Source organism: Conger conger, chromosome 6 (genome assembly GCF_963514075.1).
Source record: "Conger conger chromosome 6, fConCon1.1, whole genome shotgun sequence".
Lineage (NCBI taxonomy): Eukaryota > Metazoa > Chordata > Actinopteri > Anguilliformes > Congridae > Conger > Conger conger.
This window is the reverse complement of record NC_083765.1, coordinates 555223-577652: the sequence shown is the minus strand read 5'-3', so window position 1 is coordinate 577652 and position 22430 is coordinate 555223. Positions and strand designations below refer to the sequence as shown.

The 22430-nt window shown below is 46.2% G+C and overlaps 2 protein-coding genes across 5 annotated transcripts; one reads left to right on the top strand and one right to left on the bottom strand.

The window, feature by feature from the left end:
• Positions 1-1889: 1889 nt before the first annotated feature.
• Positions 1890-9932, bottom strand: LOC133130395 (serine/threonine-protein phosphatase 2A 55 kDa regulatory subunit B gamma isoform-like). 2 transcript variants are annotated; one of them, XM_061244964.1, is made up of 9 exons: positions 9654-9932; positions 7709-7806; positions 6824-6989; positions 6049-6161; positions 5673-5850; positions 5363-5527; positions 4086-4255; positions 3163-3254; positions 1890-2625 (listed from the first exon to the last, which is right to left on the bottom strand). In XM_061244964.1, exons 1-9 carry the CDS (start codon positions 9715-9717, stop codon positions 2334-2336), a joined length of 1338 nt encoding a protein of 445 aa, XP_061100948.1. In that variant the 5' UTR covers positions 9718-9932; the 3' UTR covers positions 1890-2333. The 2 variants fall into 2 exon arrangements, with proteins under 2 accessions (XP_061100948.1, XP_061100949.1); XM_061244965.1 differs by having other exon boundaries at positions 7709-7788.
• Positions 9933-11542: 1610 nt separating this feature from the next.
• Positions 11543-17219, top strand: LOC133130863 (torsin-1A-like). 3 transcript variants are annotated; one of them, XM_061245791.1, is made up of 5 exons: positions 11543-11766; positions 14300-14565; positions 15257-15432; positions 15534-15667; positions 16515-17219. In XM_061245791.1, exons 1-5 carry the CDS (start codon positions 11631-11633, stop codon positions 16757-16759), a joined length of 957 nt encoding a protein of 318 aa, XP_061101775.1. In that variant the 5' UTR covers positions 11543-11630; the 3' UTR covers positions 16760-17219. The 3 variants fall into 3 exon arrangements, with proteins under 3 accessions (XP_061101775.1, XP_061101776.1, XP_061101777.1); XM_061245792.1 differs by lacking the exon at positions 11543-11766 and adding an exon at positions 13005-13078; XM_061245793.1 differs by lacking the exon at positions 11543-11766 and adding an exon at positions 13086-13291.
• The last annotated feature ends 5211 nt before the right edge of the window (positions 17220-22430 follow it).

The window sequence follows — 22430 nt, the reverse complement described above, 5'->3', positions numbered from 1 at the left end:
ATATCTGAGCTTAAATGTAAAGTTCCACCAGTATCTGATGCACCTGGAGTCAGAAAGCAGAAAGGCAAAGATCCATTTGACTTTTATCTTTACTTGAAAGTTCATATTAACATATTTATATTAACATATTTATAATCACTGGCTTGGCATAGACAAAGGAGGAAATGAACACATTGAAAATGGATGTACTGTATGTGTAAGGATGAGGAAGAGAAGAATGTGGAGGTGTCAGAAAGATAAACAGACGATGTGCAGAACAGGCGGGTAACTTGGCCCCTGCTGTCAGGTCTGGGCTGACCCGACATCGCTGTGCTGCTCTCTGTTACACCAGACATCGCTCTGCTGCTCTCTGTTACAGCAGACATCGCTCTGCTGCTCTCTGTTACACCAGACATCGCTCTGCTGCTCTCTGTTACACCAGACATCGCTCTGCTGCTCTCTGTTACACCAGACATCGCTCTGCTGCTCTCTGTTACACCAGACATCGCTCTGCTGCCCTCTGTTACACCAGACATCGCTCTGCTGCTCTCTGTTACACCAGACATCGCTCTGCTGCTCTCTGTTACACCAGACATCGCTCTGCTGCTCTCTGTTACACCAGACATCGCTCTGCTGCTCTCTGTTACACCAGACATCGCTCTGCTGCTCTCTGTTACACCAGACATCGCTCTGCTGCTCTCTGTTACACCAGACATCGCTCTGCTGCTCTCTGTTACAGCAGACATCGCTCTGCTGCTCTCTGTTACACCAGACATCGCTCTGCTGCTCTCTGTTACACCAGACATCGCTCTGCTGCTCTGTTACACCAGACATCGCTCTGCTGCTCTCTGTTACACCAGACATCGCTCTGCTGCTCTCTGTTACACCAGACATCGCTCTGCTGCTCTCTGTTACAGCAGACATCGCTCTGCTGCTCTCTGTTACACCAGACATCGCTCTGCTGCTCTCTGTTACACCAGACATCGCTCTGCTGCTCTCTGTTACACCAGACATCGCTCTGCTGCTCTCTGTTACACCAGACATCGCTCTGCTGCTCTCTGTTACAGCAGACATCGCTCTGCTGCTCTCTGTTACACCAGACATCGCTCTGCTGCTCTCTGTTACAGCAGACATCGCTCTGCTGCTCTCTGTTACACCAGACATCGCTCTGCTGCTCTCTGTTACACCAGACATCGCTCTGCTGCCCTCTGTTACACCAGACATCGCTCTGCTGCTCTCTGTTACACCAGACATCGCTCTGCTGCTCTCTGTTACACCAGACATCGCTCTGCTGCCCTCTGTTACACTTGAACATTATTTCTCTCTTATTGGTTGCCAAATCAGAATCAAATTTTCTTGTATTTGTTCCAATGTTTTTGTTTTTTCAGCTTACGAGGCACAGAACACAAGGGCAGTGTTGGACTGCCACACACAGAGGGAAAGTTGCGTTAGCACACATTCTCCACTTTTCTTTTGAACTTCACCTCTTAAAGAAACATATTTCAAACATATGAAAAATATATTCATGATGATTTTGGATTTGTCCTGATTAAGATAACTGTATTCACTTCTTTGTTGGCTTAATAATTGCACACGGAAACACAGATGAAGGCGAACAATGAACACAAAGTGGATTGACGATGTGCGGTCAGCCATTTCGCAGCAAACTGCATAGCCGGTTTCTGATCATGAGTTATAGTCATGAAATGTGCATGTGATGTTTCTGTGCTGCCACCCAGTGGTAGCATCTACTATTACATCATCATGAGGGCCACCAGTTTGTTTCCCCATAGTCCTTTCAGTCCCAAGACCCAAGTATAAACCCTGGACACAAAGTGATGGCCCTAATCACCGTATGAATCTGTGCATAATATCAATGACATCACATCTGAGCCTCATTTCTATGACATCACCTTGTGAGTCACAAATCCAGGGGAAAGAGGGAGGGGGAGAGGAGGAGGCAGGAAGGGTATAAAGGATGGAAAGAAGGGGATGGCTGTGGGAGTGGCTATGTAGAAAGGGGCGGGGTTGGGGGAGTGGTTATGCATAAATGGGTAGTGCTGTGGGAGTGGTTATGCATAAATGGGCAGTGCTGTGGGAGTGGCTATACAGAAAGGGGTGGGTTGTGGGAGTGGCTCTGTGGGAAGGGGTGGGGTAGTGGGAGTGGCTCTGTGGAAAGGGGTGGGGTTGTGGGAGTGGCTCTGTGGAAAGGGGTGGGGTAGTGGGAGTGGCTCTGTGGGAAGGGGTGGGGTTGTGGGAGTGGCTCTGTGGAAAGGGATGGGGTTGTGGGAGTGGCTCTGTGGGAAGGGGTGGGGTAGTGGGAGTGGCTCTGTAAGCTGGGGAGTGGCTGATGGTCACAGCGCATCACAGGTAGCCTTGTCCTGGAAGATGTAGAGGTTGTTTGTGGCGGCGATGGCGATGATGTTCTCCGCGGGGTGCCAGGCCATGTGCAGGATCTTCCTGCTGAAGTCCAGGCTGTCCACGGTCACATGGTCCCGGCGGCGCTTCCCGCCCGAGCGTACACGCCGGGCCTTCAGAACCGCGCGCGTCTTCCCGCTGTCCTGGGCCGCCTCCAGCGTCACGTCACGCCCCGTCTCCCGGTCAAACATCCGGAAGAAGTTGTTGTACGCCCCTGTCATGATCACACTGTGGGGGGGGGGGGGGGGGGGCAGGACAGAGAGGGAGGGGCAGGACAGAGAGAGGGGGGAGGGGCAGGAGAGAGGGGGGAGGGGCAGGACAGAGAGGAGGGGCAGGACAGAGAGGGGGAGGGGCAGGAGAGAGAGGGGGGCAGGACAGAGAGAGGGGGGGCAGGACAGAGAGGGGGAGGGGCAGGAGAGAGAGGGAAGGGCCAGGAGTTATACTGTTGCACCAGTATAGCGTAAGTCAGGATGTGAAGTCCACACTAAATATCACATTGTAAGAAGCAGAAGGAAACTCTTTCCTTTGAGGTATACAAGAAACTGAGCTTGTGCACCTCTTAGAATGTTCATTCTACAAGGGTGTGATTTTTAAAATTGCTGGGTTCAGAAATGTACCATATTTCACCTTCAATTCCCCAACAATGGGATATGGGTGGGGTTTCCCTGAGGATGCTGGGATATGGGGTTTCCCTGGGGATGCTGGGATATGGGTGGGGTTTCCCTGAGGATGCTGGGATATAGGTGGGTTGGGGAGGACTCTGACCTGTCTGTGCTGTTCCAGACACATTCAAACTTATCGAAGATGCAGTCGTTCTCATACAGGGAGCACAACTTGCTTCTCAGATAGTCATGAACCTGCCAGTGAGAAATTAAAACACCTCAATGTCAGTGTCCAACATATTAATGATGACTCTAAAATTCTTCTGATAGTAACATGCTAAAATAAATGTCAGTATGTTATATTTAAGTAAAAACTCACAACATGCAGTGGCATATAGTGACTTTATCACAGTGGGCATTGTTTGACAATATACCACAGCCGGGAGTATCAAATATGATAAAATAGATATTATTCAATCTAATTAAAAGTCTTTTTTATTAACAATATCATTACAAGAATAATAGTGGCACATAGTGCCAGACAGTTGCTAAGCAACTTTAGTAAACCTTTGCTCTTCCAGACTACTGGAGAGATCTCTCACACTTCTGCCCGCTTACCAGAGAGAGCCGGGGAGTGATCATTGAAACAGAACTGTAAACAAGCATTAGAAGTCATAGCTGTGATGGATTCTGACTTTATTGTCACTGCTATAACCAATCAGATTGTGAGATTTGTCTTGTCCATTTTATAATAGCTGACTTAGATTATTTGTACCACATTATTTGTCCCGTGAGAAATTAAGATTTTTACATGTAATGTACATGCATGTAACACATTTATAAGCATAAAATATGTACCAATCACCCAAGTATTTACTTTCTAACATTCCAAACTCAGTCCCGAGTGTGTTTCTGGGTCTCAATCCTCTGGGTCCTGAGTGTGTCTCTGGGTCTCTGTTCTGAGTGTGTCTCTGGGTCTCAGTTCTGAGTGTGTCTCTGGGTCTCAGTTCTGAGTGTGTCTCTGGGTCTCAGTTCTGAGTGTGTCTCTGGGTCCCAGTCCTCTGGGTCCTAAGTGTGTCTGGGTACCTGGTAGGTCTCGACGGGGCCCCTCTCCATGTTCACGTCCCACAGCTTGGCCGTCAGGTAGTCACGGGTCAGCAGGTAGCGGCCGCTGTGGCTGAAGTGCACATCGGAGATGGACGAGACGATCTCCGAGAAGAAGGAGCGGTTCTCTGGGTCTTCTGGGCCCTCAAACACTGCAGGGAGCAACACTTTACCCTCCGGCCACCAGGGGCAACCAAGGCTAAAAAACAAACTTTACCCTCCAGACACCAGGGGCAGCCAAGGCTAACAAATACATTTTACTCTCCAGCCACCAGGGGCAGCCAAGGCTAAACACACACTTTACCCTCCCAACAGCAGGGCAGTGGGGGCAATAGCATGTTACCAGGGGCAGTATAAGGGCAGTAGGGGCAGTAGTAAGGACACTAGGGGCAGTAGAATGGCAGTAGGGGCAGTAGAATGGCAGTAGGGGGCAGTATAAGGGCAGTAGGGGGCAGTAGGGGCAGTAGGGGCAGTAGGGGCAGTAGAATGGCAGTAGGAGCAGTATAAGGGCAGTAGGGGCAGTAGAATTGCAGTAGGGGGCAGTATAAGGGCAGTATAAGGGCAGTAGGGGCAATAGTAAGGACACTGAGGGCAGTAGAATGGCGGTAGGGGCAGTAGAATGGCAGTAGGGGGCAGTATAAGGGCAATAGGGGCAGTAGTAAGGCCGCTAGGGGCAGTAGAATGGCAGTATAAGGACAGTAGGGGCCGTAGTGGCAGTAGAGTGGCAGTAGGGGGCAGTATAAGGGCAGTAGGGGCAGTAGAATGGCAGTAGGGGCAGTGTAAGGGCAGTAGGGGCAGTAGAATGGCAGTAGGGGGCAGTATAAGGGCAGTATAAGGGCAGTAGGGGCAGTAGAATGGCAGTAGGGGCAGTGTAAGGGCAGTAGGGGCAGTAGAATGGCAGTAGGGGGCAGTATAAGGGCAGTAGGGGCAGTCGTAAGGACACTAGGGGCAGTAGAATGGCAGTAGGGGGCAGTATAAGGGCAATAGGGGCAGTAGTAAGGCCACTAGGGGCAGTAGAATGGCAGTATAAAGGCAGTAGGGGGCAGTAGGGGCAGTATAAGGGCAGTAGGGGCAGTAGAGTGGCAGTATAAGGGCCGTAGGGGCAGTAGAATGGCAGTAGGGGCAGTAGCATGGCAGTAGGGGGCAGTATAAGGGCAGTAGGGGCAGTAGTAAGGACACTAGGGACAGTAGAATGGCAGTAGGGGCAGTAGTAAGGACACTAGGGGCAGTAGAATGGCAGTAGGGGCAGTAGAACTTACGTTTGCTGTGCTGGTCACACAGAGCGGAGGCCCTCATGTCGCAGAGTCGGAGGATGCCCTTGCTGCTGCCGTAGACGAACAGGTTGCAGTGCTGCGGGTGGAACTCTGCAGCTGTGATCACCTCCGTCAGATCCTCCATGTTCGCTGGCTTAATGTCCACGATGTCTCAAGGGTACGTAGTCAAGGAGAACCAAAGTCATACAGCACACAAACACAACAACAGTACGCATAGCAACAACACTTGAACAAACAGCAGCTACACTGCGAGCACACAGGTCTGGTCTGGTGTGTTAAGGTATGTGGAGAGTACTGAAGCTGCGATCAGTGATGCCCAGGTGCCAGAGGTTGATGCGCAGGTCGTCAGCAGACAGGTAGGTCTCGCAGTCGCTGTTGACGGAGATGGAGTTGACATGGTAGGTGTGGCCATTCGCAAACACCCGCCTCGGACTCACCTCCACCATCAGGTCTGTGGGCTTCAGAACCGGCACCTGTGAGGGGCAAACAGAACAGATCCAGCATGCGTTGTGTATCTGCTACTGCCCATATCCGTCTGTACCTGCTTATACCGTCTGTACCTGGTCTATGTCTGGTGACAGTAGATATGGGTGGAGGTTGTGTGCAGGTGTGATTGAGAGACAGTGTGTGTGAGTGTGTGTGTGTGTGTGTGCAGGTGTGTGCGTGTGTACCTGGAGGCTGGTGACAGTAGATGGGTCCTTCAGTCTCCCCTCCTCATCCTTCAGATTATACCCCTCCGGCCTCTTATCTCTCTCACTCACTTTCCACAACTTTATGGTCTTATCTGCAGGAGCACAGCAAGGAGTTATACACACACACACACACTCACACTGTCTCTCAATCACACACACACACACACACACACACACACACACTCGTACGGTCTCTCTCTCTCCCACACACACACTCACTGTTTCTCTCTTACACAAATACACACTCTCCGTCTCTCTCACACATGCACATACACTCTCTGTCTCACAGTCTGTCCCAAGTACACTCACAATGGCTCTATCTCACACACACTGTCTCTCTCTCTCACACACACACACTGTCTCTCTCTCTCACACACACACACACACAGTCTGTGTCTCACACACACACACTCGCACTCTTTCTCTCACGCACACTCTCTTTCTCACACACACCATCTCACACTAACACACACACACACATTCTCTCTGTCTCTCTCACACACACACACACACACACACACACATACATCCTCTCTGTCTCTCTCACACACACACACACATTCTCTCTGTCTCTCTCTCACACACACACATTCTCTCTGTCTCTCTCTCTCTCACACACACACACACACACACATTCTCTCTGTCTCTCTCACACACACACACAAACACACACACACATTCTCTCTGTCTCTCTCTCACATACACACACTGGTGTTTGTTCAGAAGGTAAATGCTCGGCCAGTGGGTCTCTCACCATTGGTGGAGAGGAGGAATCGAGCAGCATTGTGCTGGGGGATCCAGCGGATCTTGTTGATCTTCTCCTCGATCTCCAGGCTCTTCAGATAGTCAAAGTCAGGCTCATGGCTCTGAAAGGTGCTGTACACATTGTATTCGCCCTGACAGCATGATTCAGTCTTGGTCTACACACACAGAAAACAAAGCTTTACCCAGCTACATACACACACACATCCACTTCAACACAAACACATCCAAACAGGGAATATTGCTTGCAAATAGCAGCAGAACTATCATTACAGAGTTGACACAGAGAATGCTACATACAGCCCAGTGTTATGGTTCTGACAGTGAGAGTATGGTGCACACAGTGTTATGGTGCTGACAGTGAGAGTATGGTGTACACAGTGTTATGGTTCTGACAGTGAGAGTATGGTGCACACAGTGTTATGGTGCTGACAGTGAGAGTATGGTGCACACAGTGTTATGGTTCTGACAGTGAGAGTATGGTGCACACAGTGTTATGGTTCTGACAGTGAGAGTATGGTGCACACAGTGTTATGGTGCTGACAGTGAGAGTATGGTGCACAGTGTTATGGTTCTGACAGTGAGAGTATGGTGCACACAGTGTTATGGTGCTGACAGTGAGAGTATGGTGCACACAGTGTTATGGTTCTGACAGTGAGAGTATGGTGCACACAGTGTTATGGTGCTGACAGTGAGAGTATGGTGCACACAGTGTTATGGTTCTGACAGTGAGAGTATGGTGTACACAGTGTTATGGTTCTGACAGTGAGAGTATGGTGCACAGTGTTATGGTTCTGACAGTGAGAGTATGGTGCACACAGTGTTATGGTTCTGACAGTGAGAGTATGGTGCACACAGTGTTATGGGGCTGAATCACCTCTGGCTCTCTCTGGAAGATGACCACACGCCCCCCCTTGTCCCCTGTGGCCAGCAGGTCCCCTGTCTGATTGAACTCTGCTGTGGAAATAACATCAGCTGGGGGGAGGAAGAGGAAGAGGGAAAGATATGAAGATGGCAGAAGAGAGAGAAATAAATACAGAGAGTGTTTGGGGATTAGAAGAAGGAAAGAGAGAAATTAATGAATAAATGCTGATTTCGTATTTCATATTTTTCTTCCTTCCACCCTGGCCCTCCATCCTCTGATCACTCCAGTTGGGATTGGCATTCTCTGGCTGTTACAGAACCTAATCCAAACACTGTTACTAGATGAGACGTTTTTGACTGAGGGAGTTAAATGGCTGAAGAATAGCCATGGAGAAGATGACACAGCGGATGTCCTGCCGCGAGTCATCTCACTGCTGTCCAGAAGGTGAGCTCACTTCAGCTAATTACTGCCCAATCATTTCAAGGCTCAGTTTATTGACTTTCCTGATATACATCTGGAGGGATACGAGCATTGACGGTCTTGGAGGAGCTCATGTGCTGGGTCCTGGGCGATTCTTTACAGGACGGCGTTGTGGCTAGGATTGCTGATGACCTCTAATGTGGGAGTGATACACCTCTGGAAGCAGGTCCTGCAGGTGCTCCACAGATCTGACCTCCGGTCGTCAGCATCTAAGACATTCATCAACCACCATCCTCTCTGCCAACCTGCACCGCATCAACCATCACAAATATACACAGAGCAGCTTGTAATGTCTGATCAGGATATACTGTATTATAGAGAGAGAGCAGCTTGTAATGTCTGATCAGGATATACTGTATTATAGAGAGAGAGCAGCTTGTAATGTCTGATCAGGATATACCATATTATAGACAAAGCAGCTTGTAATGTCTGATTAGGGTATATTGCATTATAAAGAAAGAGAGCAGCTCGTAATGTCTGATTAGGGTATATTGCATTACATTACATTACATTACATTGTTGGCATTTGGCAGACGCTCTTATCCAGAGCGACATACAGTTGATTAGAATAAGCAGGAGACAATCCTCCCCTGGAGCAATGCAGGGTTAAGGGCCTTGCTCAAGGGCCCAACGGCTGTGCGGATCTTATTGTGGCTACACCGGGATTAGAACCACCGACCTTGCGTGTTCCAGTCATTTACCTTAACCACTACGCTACAGGCTGCCCTAGTATTGCATTATAGAGAGAGAGAGCAGCTCGTAATGTCTGATCAGGATATACTGTATTATAGAGAGAGAGCAGCTCGTAATGTCTGATCAGGCTATACTGTATTATAGAGAGAGAGCAGCTCGTAATGTCTGATCAGGATACACTGTATTATAGAGAGAGAGCAGCTCGTAATGTCTGATCAGGTTATGCTGTATTATAGTATAGAGAGAGCAGCTCGTAATGTCTGATCAGGATACACTGTAATATAGAGAGAGAGCAGCTCGTAATGGCTGATCAGGGTATACTGTATTATTGAGAGAGCAGCTCGTAATGGCTGATAAGGGTTCACTGTATGATTGAGAGAGCAGCTACTAAATCAGACATCAGGAAGCACGTATCCCTCTCAGCCACAGTTACAGACTGGAGACGCATGTCTGCTACTGACCCAGTCTGCCACAGACACTGCCATCAACCCACAAGAACTTCATGACATCACCAGAAGCCTTAATGACATCACCATCAATCTACGTATATTATCAGTAAGTGACATCATCATTAGTCCTCCACGTTATAGAGCAGGGACAGAGTCAGCTCTCGCTTTGGGAGTGGAGAGAGAGCGAAAGAGAGAGAGGGAGATTCAGACAGCGAGAGAGAGAGAGGGAGGGAGAGAGCAAGGGAGAGAGAGAGAGAGGGAGGGAGGGAGAGAGAGAGAGAGAGAGAGAGAGAGGGAGGGAGAGACAGAGAGGAATGGAGAAAGGAGCAGCCTACCTTCGGTAACGTAATCTCTCAGGAAGCTGTGGTTGATGTTTTGGGGGTCAGTATCCTCGCCCATTTACAGCAGCAGGCAGAGGGAGGAGGGCTCCATCCTGTCACAGCGACTGCTCTGGCCCACCGCTTGGCATTGTGGGACTGGAGAACGCAGCACAGGAGAGGCTAGGAACCTGCTGCAGCCTGACGCAGTGACAGAGAGAGGGGAAGAGGGAGAGGGAGAGGGAGAGAGAGAGGGGGGAGAGGGAGAGAGGAGGGTGGAGACAGGATGCTAGGGAGACAGTGTCACCGTGTGACGCAGAACAGCAGCAGGAGAAAAGCAACAGAGCTCAGAAAGAGAGAGGAAGGGGGGAGGAGAGAGAGAGGGAGACTCTGCTCAGCCATTCACAGTGCAGCTCACTGAAGCCAATCACTGCAGAGACCAGCTTAGTAACACATCAGGGAGAGAGAGCTGGAAGAGTGACTCCTGAATACTATCCCCAAAAACACTGGCTCAGTATATTACATATACTACTGTAAATAATATTTAATTGTATAATAAGTCTTCATCAGTGTTACAGTCTGGTCATCATACCATAAATTGGCAAAACTAAAAGCTTGAAAGCTGGCCGCTTGGATTCCCCTCTGGAGATACAGCTCTGACCCACAGCCCTGTACAGCACACACACACACACACACACACACACACACTCACAGACACATACACACACTCACACACACATTCACACACACACACACACACACTCACAGACACATACACACACTCACACACACATTCACACACACACACACACACACACACACACACACACACACACTCACAGACACATACACACACTCACACACACACTCACACACACACACACACACACACACACACACACTCACAGACACACACACACACACACACTCACACACACACACACACACACACACTCACAGACACACACACACACACACACACACACACACTCACAGACACACACACACACACACACACACACACACACACACACACACATACACACACTCACAGACACACACACACACACTCACACACACATTAACACACACACACATACACACACTCACACACACACACAAACACACACACACTCTGTCTGACCCACAACCCCATACAGCACACACATACTGTTCTAACCAAAAGACAATGGTCGTTGTAAGTGCAAAAATTTTATTTTATTATTTATTTATTTATTTATTTAATATAGGGTGCACAAGAGGGATATCAGAAGGGAGGGGGGATGGAAAATCAGGAGAGAGGATTTTGTTATAATATAGGGTGTACAAGAGGATTTTGGTAGGGGGGGGTCACCTATTCCAATACTTTTCCTCACCTAAAAATTGGGTGGTCTGATACAAAAGGTGATATGTTCTATGTTCTACAGCAAATCTGGATTTGATTTTTAGTTTACAGCATTTCTTGTGCAAATTATAGACCCCACTGGAGCCCCAATTTTGGTCTCATCTGACCATTCTGCTCTCTTCCAGTCATACTTGGTTTTGTTTATTATGCTCAGTAAAGGCTGTCTTCGTGCCACCCTTCCAAAGTATTTTTTTTATTTTTAGTTACTTTGTGACCCCAACACACAACCAATCTCTGAAATTCTTAAACTGTGATCCTTGGGGTATGGCCTCATTCACCATCTTCCTTATGTGTGTGTGGGTGTGTTTGAACTGTAGTATTGTGTGATGTTTGTTTTGTCACTCACTGTCTCTTAGTATATGACGTTCAGATGCGTATTTTGCAGCAATAGGTGCAGAAACCACCCAACTTCAGTCTCAGCTGTTCAGGTGATGCCCATGTGAACAAACGAGTTTAGCAACCTAAGCCTTTGTGGCGTGTGTTCTGAGGACAGCTTTAGATGTCATTGTTTCTGCTCAGGCATCGCGGAAACAGTAACCGGCTGTTGGTTTCATTTTCGGTTTTTAGGGGAGATAAGAACGGATATTGACATGGCTGGCCGTGAGCGTGTTCTTAGTCTCGCCATTTGTTTCGTCTTAGTAGGACTTAGTGGGGCCTATTTCGGAGAGAACGTAATCAAACAAATAAAACGTTTTATTAATTGTTCACCAAATTACAATCCAGATGGTAAGTAGCCAACTGCTGTCGACGTAAATGTGTGCTGTGGTCGTAGTTGCCTTGTGATTTCATGAAGTCGCCCAAGCGGAGCTGTCGTGGCATGATCATGTCGCGAGTCAGTTATGACATTAAGAGCAGACAGTATTTAGACATATTCTGTGGATCGTTCATTTTCCCGCTGATAAACGCCGCGTCAAAAAGTCAACGCGGAAGCCGAGGCTTTTATATTGTTTCGCTTTGGGCACATTTTATTTGTAGGATAATACTAGGTTCGCTTTTTTCTTTCAAGATTTAGTAATGTTTGGTCACTTGAGTTGTGGTCCGTGTACTTTCTGGCAAATCTTTTATCGTTTTAGAAACTGAAATAAAAAACATAAAACTAATATATATATATTAATTTTTTCAAAGAATTTGAAAAATTATAAAAAATCAATCTTTAGGTATGATCATATTGCAAATTATGTATCTGGAGCAATGTTTACATGTAAATGCTTCTAAATGTAAAATACCAAGCTCACTATTTTTCGGAGAATAAATCAATAATTCCAACCACTGGATTCCATCTTTTTCAAGTGATGTCACTATGGAGGTGTTCTTAAAACTCTCTCTATATTATTTAACTTATCATATAATAATTACTAGACAAGGCATTTAATCCACAATGCAGTCCGTTATAGTCCAGCACATAGGATTTGAAATTAACCAATGAATGTGAGGTTAAAGTGCAGACAGTCCCCTTTAATTTGAAGGTATTTACATCCAGCTTCTGAATAGTCAGGTGTATATATTCAATGTATATTATAAATCACCCCAAAATGAAAGGTTTCAGTTATGAGTGATTATAACCTTGAAATCTGATTTCCCAAATATATATATAAAAAAAGTTTTCACAAAAGTTATAATATTTTAATGTTGACACCTGCTTATAGAAAATTTGGTCTTGGATATTTCAGCTGAGCCAAGATATCATTGCTTATCTGAAGTAGCGTCACATGGATGTCAGGGTTGTGGGACAGAGGAACCAAGAGCAGACTCAGGGAGAAGGTGAAAAAGGCAGGGATACAGGAGGCTAGACCCAGGGACAGACTCAGGACACAGGGTATGACAAAGTAGCGTTGAGCAAATGAAACAGACCAGTATATATGCAACAGATAACAAAAACAAACCAGAATCAGGTGTGTGAACTGGGGAACAGATAAGGGAACTGGAAATTAATGACAAGAGACATATAAGGAGTGGGAGGCGGAGACAACAAATGGAGCACAGATGAAACAAATGAATGAGAGTGAATGGAGCAGAAAAGAGACTACAGAAAGCAGAGGTAACAAAAGGCAAAAATGCTGGGGAATTAGTCATAAAACAGATAACAGAACCTGACAATGGATTTGTATCACTAATTCCTTAAAATGTTGCTGTACTCTGTAGCACATATTACATTACATTATTGGCATTTGGTCGTGTCCCAGTCGTTTACCTTAACCACTATGCTACAGGCTGCCCCTGCATAGAATTGCAATGGGAAGGAATTTTCCAGGTAACTTGGTAACTTTTCTGAATTTTCAATCTCATGACGTAAATTAAGTCATAAATTGAGGAGGATGTGTAAACTCTGCAGAGAAGATGAAGCTAGCTGTGGGTCAGATAAATAATTTGCCTTGGTCAAGCAAATTAAGTTACAATGTTAAAGGTTTAACCTTATTTTATTCAAAGTTATTCCTTGTGCATAGGCCTATCTAATTTGCTGTCTTCGATGAAAGGAAATGTTGCGTTTAGTGCCCACTAAATTCTTTCCAACTAAAACAATCAATTGAAAGATAGCCGATTGTTTCTTTCACCTGCCAATTTGGCATTAATGACAACAATAGCTCTGAGTTACTCATTTTCGTTTTTGTTTACTTATAATAATGAAAACAATGTGGCAACACAGCACAGCAACATTGTAAGGAATTAGTGATACAAAACTGTGTGATGCTACTTCAGAAAAGTAATGATAATTCATTGACTCAATTATCAAAGACCTATTTCTTTGGATATGGTGTTGATATTATAACCAAACTTACTCCATTTTAAAATGTAGGTTTTTCAAAACCTATAGTCAAATATAGGTTCAAATGCTGTTGAAGAATATAATCATGCATAGCTCTGCTTTCATTCTGAAACATAATATATATGTGAAAGATGGTGAAGTGCTAGAAGTCAGAGTTTGTTAGCCCATTTCTCCCAGTTTTACAATCCAAGACCAGTGTAATTTCAGTTCCAGGTTTCTTAGAAGGCCAAATCAGCATGTTAAATCGCATTAAAATCCATGACGATGTGATGACATTGAATGTCCCTTATTTTCCATGTTCATAGTCTTGCCATGTAATTTTAGCCTGCTTGCAAGTAGCTACATTTCTCAGGAAAAGTCATCCCATTCAAGGTTCTGTTTTGCTCTGCTGGGTTATGCTGGGTTCTGTTGCATTCTGCTGGTTTTTGCCACATTCTGTGTTCTGCTGGTTTGTCTGTCTTCCTGCTTCATCTACCCTCTGTGTGTGTTCCACAGGTTTGGCCTCTGACTTGAAAAGCTCGCTCTTTGGCCAGCACTTGGCCTCTAAGGTGATTCTGAAGGCCGTGACAGGGTTCATGGAGGACCCTAACCCGACTAAACCTTTGGTCCTGTCTCTCCACGGGAGCTCCGGAACAGGGAAGAACCATGTTGCCAAGATTATCGCTCAGAACCTCTTCAAAGACGGTGCCCAGAGCAGCCAGGTGCACCTGCTCATTGCCACACACCACTTCCCTCATCCTGACCATTTGGAAACCTACAAGGCAAGCAGACCCCAGCCCACACAGAGCAGAGAGCAACCCTGTACAGTCCCCAACTGCGGCTGCTCTTTTGCTGCCCCCCACAGGAGACTTTGGGTATTGGTCATACAGAAGTGTAAACCTGCCCACTGTCAGGCATTATCAGAATCAATCAATCATTTGTTTTATTTGTATAGCACTAAAGGGGCTTTGTCAGGAAGCAGCTTTACAGAGAACTGGCGCCCAAGAGTACACCTCGGGCAACAGTGGAAAAACTCCCTGGCTAATCTTATCTGAGTTTAGCAAAAGGAAGTTCTGGGTCATCCATTCCTTTATGTCTTTAATACAAGCCACCATCTTTGACAGCTGGACAACTTCCTCAGGTTTGAATGGCAGATACAACTGGGTGTCGTCTGCATAGCAGTTAAAGTTAATGCCATGTTTGCGAATAAAGCATATATAGGAAGCATATATAGAGAGAAAAGCAAGGGCTCAAGCACAGATCCTTGTGGTACTCCATATCTAAGCCTGGACTGATAAGAGGAGTCATTGTTAAAATGCACAATTTGATATTGGTGTAACCGTGCCCACTCTTAGAGTCTCTGCAGGCAGGACACAGACCAAACTGCCTGCCATGTGGAATTTTTCATTACAGACAGCTGTCTGTCTCTATCTGTCTGTACATCTGTCTCTGTATATCTGTATTTGTCTACAGGCCCAGCTTCAGCAGTGGATCAGAGGAAATGTGTCAGTTTGTCCTCATTCTATGTTCATCTTTGACGAGATGGACAAGATGAACCCACTTCTTTTTGAGACCATCAAATGCTTCATGGAACACTACGCACAGGTGGATAGAGTGTCCTATAGACACGCCATGTTCCTCTTTCTTAGGTGGTTACATTCTCCTACCCTTCACCAAACCAAACCTAACTCCATGTTCTCTCCTCTGTCTGAGAATTACACTCCTGTAACTCCATGTTCTCTCCTGAAAGTAACAAAGGTGGAGAAATCATAACCCAGAAGGCGATGGATTTCTGGATGGCCGGCAGGAAGAGAGAGGAGATTGAGCTGAACAGCCAGGGCCTGGAAACAGCCATTAACAAACACCTTTTCAACAGCAAGAACGGTACCAACATAACCCCAACTATTACTGTTTGTGATCATTTTCAGCATTTTCAAAAAATGCGAGGCATATCTTTGTATGTTAATATACACTCATCGAGCACTCTATCGGGGATTTATTAGACTTATTTTTTAGACTGAAGCCTATCCACTTAGAGTTATGATGCATTGTGTATTCAGAGATGCTCTTGTAATGTGTGGTTATTTGCATTATTGTCACCTTCCTGCCAGCTTTGACCAGTCTGGCCATTCTCATCTGACGTCTCTCATTAAGGTGTTTCTGTCTGCAGAACTGCTTTTCACTGGAATTTTTTTTTTTTTTGCACCATTCTTTGCAAACTCTAGAGACTAGTGTGTGTGAAAATCCCAGGAGATCAGTAGTTTCTGAGATAAGTCTTCCACTTAGATCACATTTTTTCTCCATTCTCAATTTCAGTAGTGCAATGACAAATGGGGTTTTTATAGAGCATAATATTAATTCATTACCACTGAACAACCATTTAATACAACTCTGTATGTATCTATAGGTATCTAGCCCACTTGCATGTGTGTGTTTGTGTGTCGGTGTGTGTAGCTTTCCTGTGTGTGTTTTTGTGTGTGTGTTGCTCACCTGTGTTTGTATGTCTGTCTAGCCCACCTGTATGTATGTGCTTCTATGTGTGTGACTAGCCCACCTGTATGTGTGTGTGTGTGTGTGTGTGTGTGTGTCTCGCCCACCTGTATGTGTGTGTGTCTGTCTAGCCCATCTGTATGTGTGTGCGTGTATGTGTATCTCTAGCCCACCTGTATGTGTGTAGCTCACCTGTGTGTGTGTGTGTGTGTGTGTAGCTCACTTGTGTGTTTATCTGCAGGTGGGTTCTGGCGCTCCAGCCTGATTGACAGCAATGTTGTGGATTTCTTTATCCCTTTCCTGCCTCTGGAGCACAAGCACGTAGTCATGTGTGCCCTGGCAGAGATGGCCACTCTCGGACACAAGCCTGACACCGCCATCGCTGAGAAAGTCGCTGACGACTTTCTCTACTTTCCCCCAGAGAACATGATCTTCTCCATCAAAGGCTGTAAATCTGTCAGACAGAGAATCAAATACTACATCTAGAGTAGAATACATCTAAAATCAGACTAAAATAGATCTACAGGTATCAGACTGAAATACAACATCTGCAGCTGAAATAGTTGAACCTGTAGATATAGATGCTTGGAAGTGAGTTGGAAGTGACTTTATTTAAGAGATTGTGGTTATTTATTATAATATACCAATAGGTCAACATTTTAGATTTTTACACTGCAGTTATTTAGCTGTCTATTATCCAAAGTAGACTAACAGATGATTAGACAAAGGAGGGAACATTCCCCCGTGGAACATGCATGATAGCCACTAGGCTGTAGGCTGCAGTATATAGTCTGTAGGCTCTTGTACATTTTGGTGCTTGTGACGAGTCTTTTTTTAATGCATGTGTTACTGATTTATATTTTTTCTCTTGTAAAACACTTTGACCTGCATTTTGTAATGAATTTGCTTGCTCTTTTAATAATAAAATCAAAACTATCAGACTGACCATCAACACTACACAGTCAAACAGTGAAACTGTGCCATCCCTGTGATCACCTACAAATAATCTGACAACTATGTCAGTTTAATATAATTGATCAAAAAACAATGCGGCATCTTAAATCATCGACATGCTGTCTTGACGTACTGCCGACTGACTTTTTAAAAACTATTTTAGAGTCTGGATGCCTCTGTTAAACAACTATAGATCTGTCTCAAATTGTCCTTTTATAGCTAAAATCATCGAGATGAGATCGAGATTTGAACTCCAGTGATCATTTTGACAAATTTCAGCCAGGCTTCCGACCTCACCACAGTACTGAAACGGTTTACAAAAGTATTAAATGATATACGGCTTAATCCAGCGAAATTAATGGAAGGGGATGTCATCGCACTGTGATAAATGCAGCTCTCAACTTCATTATTCGACCGTTTCATTCATTGTTATATGAAGGACAACAGAGTTTTGCGCCCAACGTTTATTAATGCTAGTACATACAGCACAATGCATATTGGCTCTGGCCTGGTACAAGTATATTCATAGCATCCATGCCCTTGTCTGTAGAATACGAATACGAATACGAATGAATTAAGAACATTTGCTAACGTAACATAGCCTACTCCTTTGATTCACAGATCTGAGTCTTCTATCATCTTCTGTAGAACAGGAATAAACACCAAATTGCTTCGCTAGCTGTGTTTTTATGTAACTAGGTCATACAAAACGAATCGTCTTCATCATACATTTCTGTTATTGCAATTAACGGTAGCTAAGTCGGGGTTGTTGGAGGAGGTGGGGTGTCCTCAGTCGGCCGCCAGGTCCTCGCTCCATTCTCATACCCACCTCTCCATTGCAGACGGTTTTCAAGAAGGATAATTACTGTATGTACGGACCGAGCCACCAGATGAATACAACCGTGCTGGCTTTAGAATCTAGCTAGTTATACAGCAGTACGCTACACGTTTCTTTTCTCTATTTTATTTATTAGTGATATACATCCTAAGCCTTCGGGTGGCGCTGTGAAAGAAAAGCGAAAAATGTTGGGTATCATGACGCGTAGTTTTACTCTAGCTATAATGCGCTCTATGGTACAGAGACCTATGCGTTCTATGGTCACAGTTCCCCCCCCCCAGCTTTGAAGCCAGAATGAACCACGAAGGTTTACGTTAGCCAGTATGTTAAGTTACCATAAAGACGGGCTTGTGCCAGTAGTCTTTATAGTATGGTTATTTCAAGTGTCACGTTAGATAACTAGCAAGCGAGCCGAACGTACATTGTATTGGCCAAGTAACGTTAGCCTACCATCTCCTTTGCTACTTAGAGCTAGCTAGCACGTTACGGTTGGCTAGCTGCCTAACATTAGGAAACTGCTTCTAGTTAGCTAGCGGTATAACTTACTTAGTTGTCGTCCTCACTCGTTGATGTGCTAGCTAGTCTGGTGAGTTCAGTTAGCTCGTGGATAGTCCGCAAACATGCATTACCTAGCAGCTAATATAGCACTACCGATATTAGTGAAGTACTACGATATCTGTAGTCCTCTTTCTGTTTATCAGTTAGCCAGCCAGCCGATGCGATAGTGTAACTAACTGGGAAACTAGCTGCTTGCTTGTCGCATTCAGGTAACTCGGGTAGTGTGACCTGAGATACGGCCAGGCTAGCTAACGTTAGGTTGGTAGGCTAACCAGTTGACCAGCTTCATAACCATCTTGGCTTGACAGCCATGGGTGGCGGGGAAGTTGATGTTAGTGAAGTTCGATGTCTTCTCAGTGTCAGTCGCCACCTGATGTAACGAGCTTACTGTTTCGCTAGCTAACTAGCTTTTTTAACGGTAGCTAGTACCGCAGCTAACTATGGCTAGGTAATCAGCTTGGTGAATAGATAACGTTAGTTGCAGATATAAAACCGATGGCCTTGCATCTACTCATTCGGTAATGTCCGATCCGTTTGGCATTCGCTAGGTAGCAGGGTTCTACGGTGGATATTCTTTTTTCCAGGGGTTACTGGTGCTCCTAATCTGGAACATTTTGTAGCAGAAACTACGTGGTTTCTGTTTTTCCCCTTATGACAGTAAATCCTCAAATTGTGTCCGGGATTCTATTTGAAGCCGGGCCTCGGATAATAGCCGGGGGTGTGGTCGATTCGGACAAATAAAGGCCGGCCCCCAAATACAAGCCTGGGTAATATTGCCTACCAGTAGGGCTATCAGTCCATGAGCACTAGAAGACATTGTTTCGATTTAACTCAATGAAATAAAAGATTTTATATTGTTGGTTGGTTTAATACTGTTGCCAATGAAAAGTCGTTGTCCTACACCATGGGTCTCCAACACGTTGCTCTCAAGCTACCAGTCGCTTGCCGCCCCCTTCTGAGTAGCTTGCCAAAGGCTGAAGCAGTATACATTTAAACACAATTGTTGCCGCGAGGCATTCCAGCCTACGAATTTAATAAAAAGTAAATCAGGCAAAATTAAAAATTAACTAAATTTAGGCTACTTGGCTACGCAATAAGGTTTCCTTGTATTTACAGCGCACGTTCGATGAATGAATGAAAGCGGCTACCTGGACTCGCAATAAACAGACGGGTGGAAATCCCGACACTCTTTCAACTACATAAAACTTAACAGTGAACCATCAAATACCCCCCAGATTGCAGTGCCCATCAGTCCCAACATTTAGCAATAGAATCAAACAGTCCAAAAGTAAATTAAATCTCAAACCAAAGCGAAAATCTTTTGATAGCCTACCGGTATGCTGCTCCAAACGAAACGCATGTCTCGCAATAAAACGCACTAGGAAAAAAGATCCTTAACTTGCTGTTATCTACGCTAATTTGTTATTGTTCATGAAGGCGTGTCTGGCAAGTTGGTATTTTATGAAGACGCATCTGTTTTGGCTTTCATTAATGGTTTAGCTACTCAAGTTGCGTTTCTGAACTTCTGCTGTCACTGCCGCCAAAGCTAAATACTATCAAACACAAATTCAGAACTCCGGTTCTAACCCCCGGAAACTTCTCTATTTTCTCCTCTCTCCTCAACGCACCGGCTCCTCCTCCTCAGTCCTCCTTCCATTTACATTTACATTTACATTTTAGTCATTTGGCAGACGCTTTTAATCCAAAGCGACTTACAAGTGCATAGGTTCTACCACAAGTCAAAGCATCACATCCCGAACTAGAAAAATACACCTGGACTGCTGTTCTAAACATATAGTCGTCATCATAAGTGATATATTTTTTTTTTTTTTTTTTTTTTTTTTTTTTTGGGGGGGGGGGGGGGGGTTAGGCAGGGATAGGGGTATCAGAAGGGGGGGGCGGGGTAAATCAGGAGGGGGGACTAAGGTAGAGTTTGAAGAGGTGTGTTTTGAGTCTGCGTCGAAATAGGGGGAGGGATTCTGCTGTCCTGACAGTGGTAGGCAAGTCATTCCACCACTGAGGAACCAGAACGGAAAACAAGCGTGAACGTGCAGCTCGACCGCCAGGTGCCCGTAGAGAGGGAATCGTAAGGCGACCAGAGCTGGCAGACCGGAGTGGTCTAGCTGGGGAGTAGGGAGTGATCAGGGATTGTATGTAATGTGGGGCAGTCCCCTTAGCAGCCTGAAATGCCAACACTAGGGCCTTGAATCGGATGCGTGCGGCAATAGGAAGCCAGTGGAGGCCAATGAGAAGCGGGGTGACATGAGCCGACCTGGGCTGACTGGTGATCAAGCGGGCTGCAGCATTCTGGACCAGCTGGAGGGGCTTGATGGCACACGCTGGGAGACCGGCTAGGAGGGAGTTGCAGTAATCCAGGCGGGAAATGACGAGCGCCTGGACTAGGAGCTGGGTGGCTTTCTCCGTCAGGAGATGACGGATGCGGCGTATATTAAACAGAAAGAACCTGCAGGTTCTGGCAGTGGAGGATACTTGTGGAGCCAGGGAGAGGCAGTTATCAAGAGTCACCCCAAGATTCTTTGCCGTACAGGAGGAGGAAACTACAAAGTCCTCCACAGTCAGTGAGAGGTCGATTGACGGAGAGGACTTAGCAGGGATGTAGAGAAGCTCAGTTTTGGCAAGGTTGAGCTTCAGGTGATGGGAAGTCATCCATGCAGAGATATCAGCCAAGCAGGCAGAGATCTGTGTGGTGATTTGGGTGTCAGGGGGGAAGGAAATGAAGAGTTGGGTATCATCAGCGTAGGAGTGATAAGAGAAGCCGTGGGAAGAGATAACAGAACCAAGAGACATGGTGTATAGCGAGAAGAGGAGAGGCCCAAGAACCGAGCCCTGCGGGACTCCAGTTCGTATGGGTTGAGGGTCGGAGAGTGCGCCCCTCCAAGTCACCTGGTAGGAGCGACCAGAGAGGTAGGAGGAAAACCAAGCGAGTGCAGAACCTGTGACACCCATCCCAGACAGCGATGAGAGCAGAATCTCATGGTTGACTGTATCGAAGGCGGCCGACAGGTCGAGGAAGATGAGGACAGAGGAGAGGGATTTTGCTTTAGCAGAGTGGAGTGCCTCAGTGACCGCGAGCAGGGCGGTTTCAGTGGAGTGGCCACTCTTGAAGCCAGACTGGTTGGGGTCATGGAGATTGTTGTGGAGAAGATAAGTGGACAGTTGGGAGCAGACCGCCCGTTCCAGGGTTTTAGCAAGAAAGGGAAGAAGAGAGACAGGCCGGTAGTTGTTCAGGGCAGAGGGATCGAGAGTAGGTTTTTTGAGGAGGGGAGTGACTCTGGCCCTCTTCAGGGAAGAGGGCATGGTGCCGGAAGAGAGGGAGGTGTTGATTAGAGAGGAGAGAAAAGGGAGAATGTCCTCAGATATAGATTGTAGGAGGGGAGAGGGGATGGGGTCAAGAGGGCAGGTGGTTGGGCGGTGGGAAGTAAGGAGTTTCAGCGTGTCGGCGTCAGCGAGGGGAGAAAAGGAGGTTAGGGAGTTGGGGAGGGTAGGAGGGTCAGCAGGGGTGGAGGGTTGGGAGAAGGAATTGCGAATAGCATCGACCTTCTTTTCAAAGAAGGAGACAAAGTCATCAGGTGTGAGTGATGAGGGGGGTGGGGGGGGAGGGGGGGCCAGAAGAGAGGAGAAAGTTGAAAACAGTTTGCGGGGATTAGAGGCGGCCGCGTTAATTTTCGAGTGAAAGAAGGAAGATTTAGCTAGAGAGACAGAGGAATGGAAAGATGATAAGAGGGCATGGAAGGAAGCCATATCACTGGGGAGACAGGACCTTTTCCATTTTCTCTCCGCCGCCCG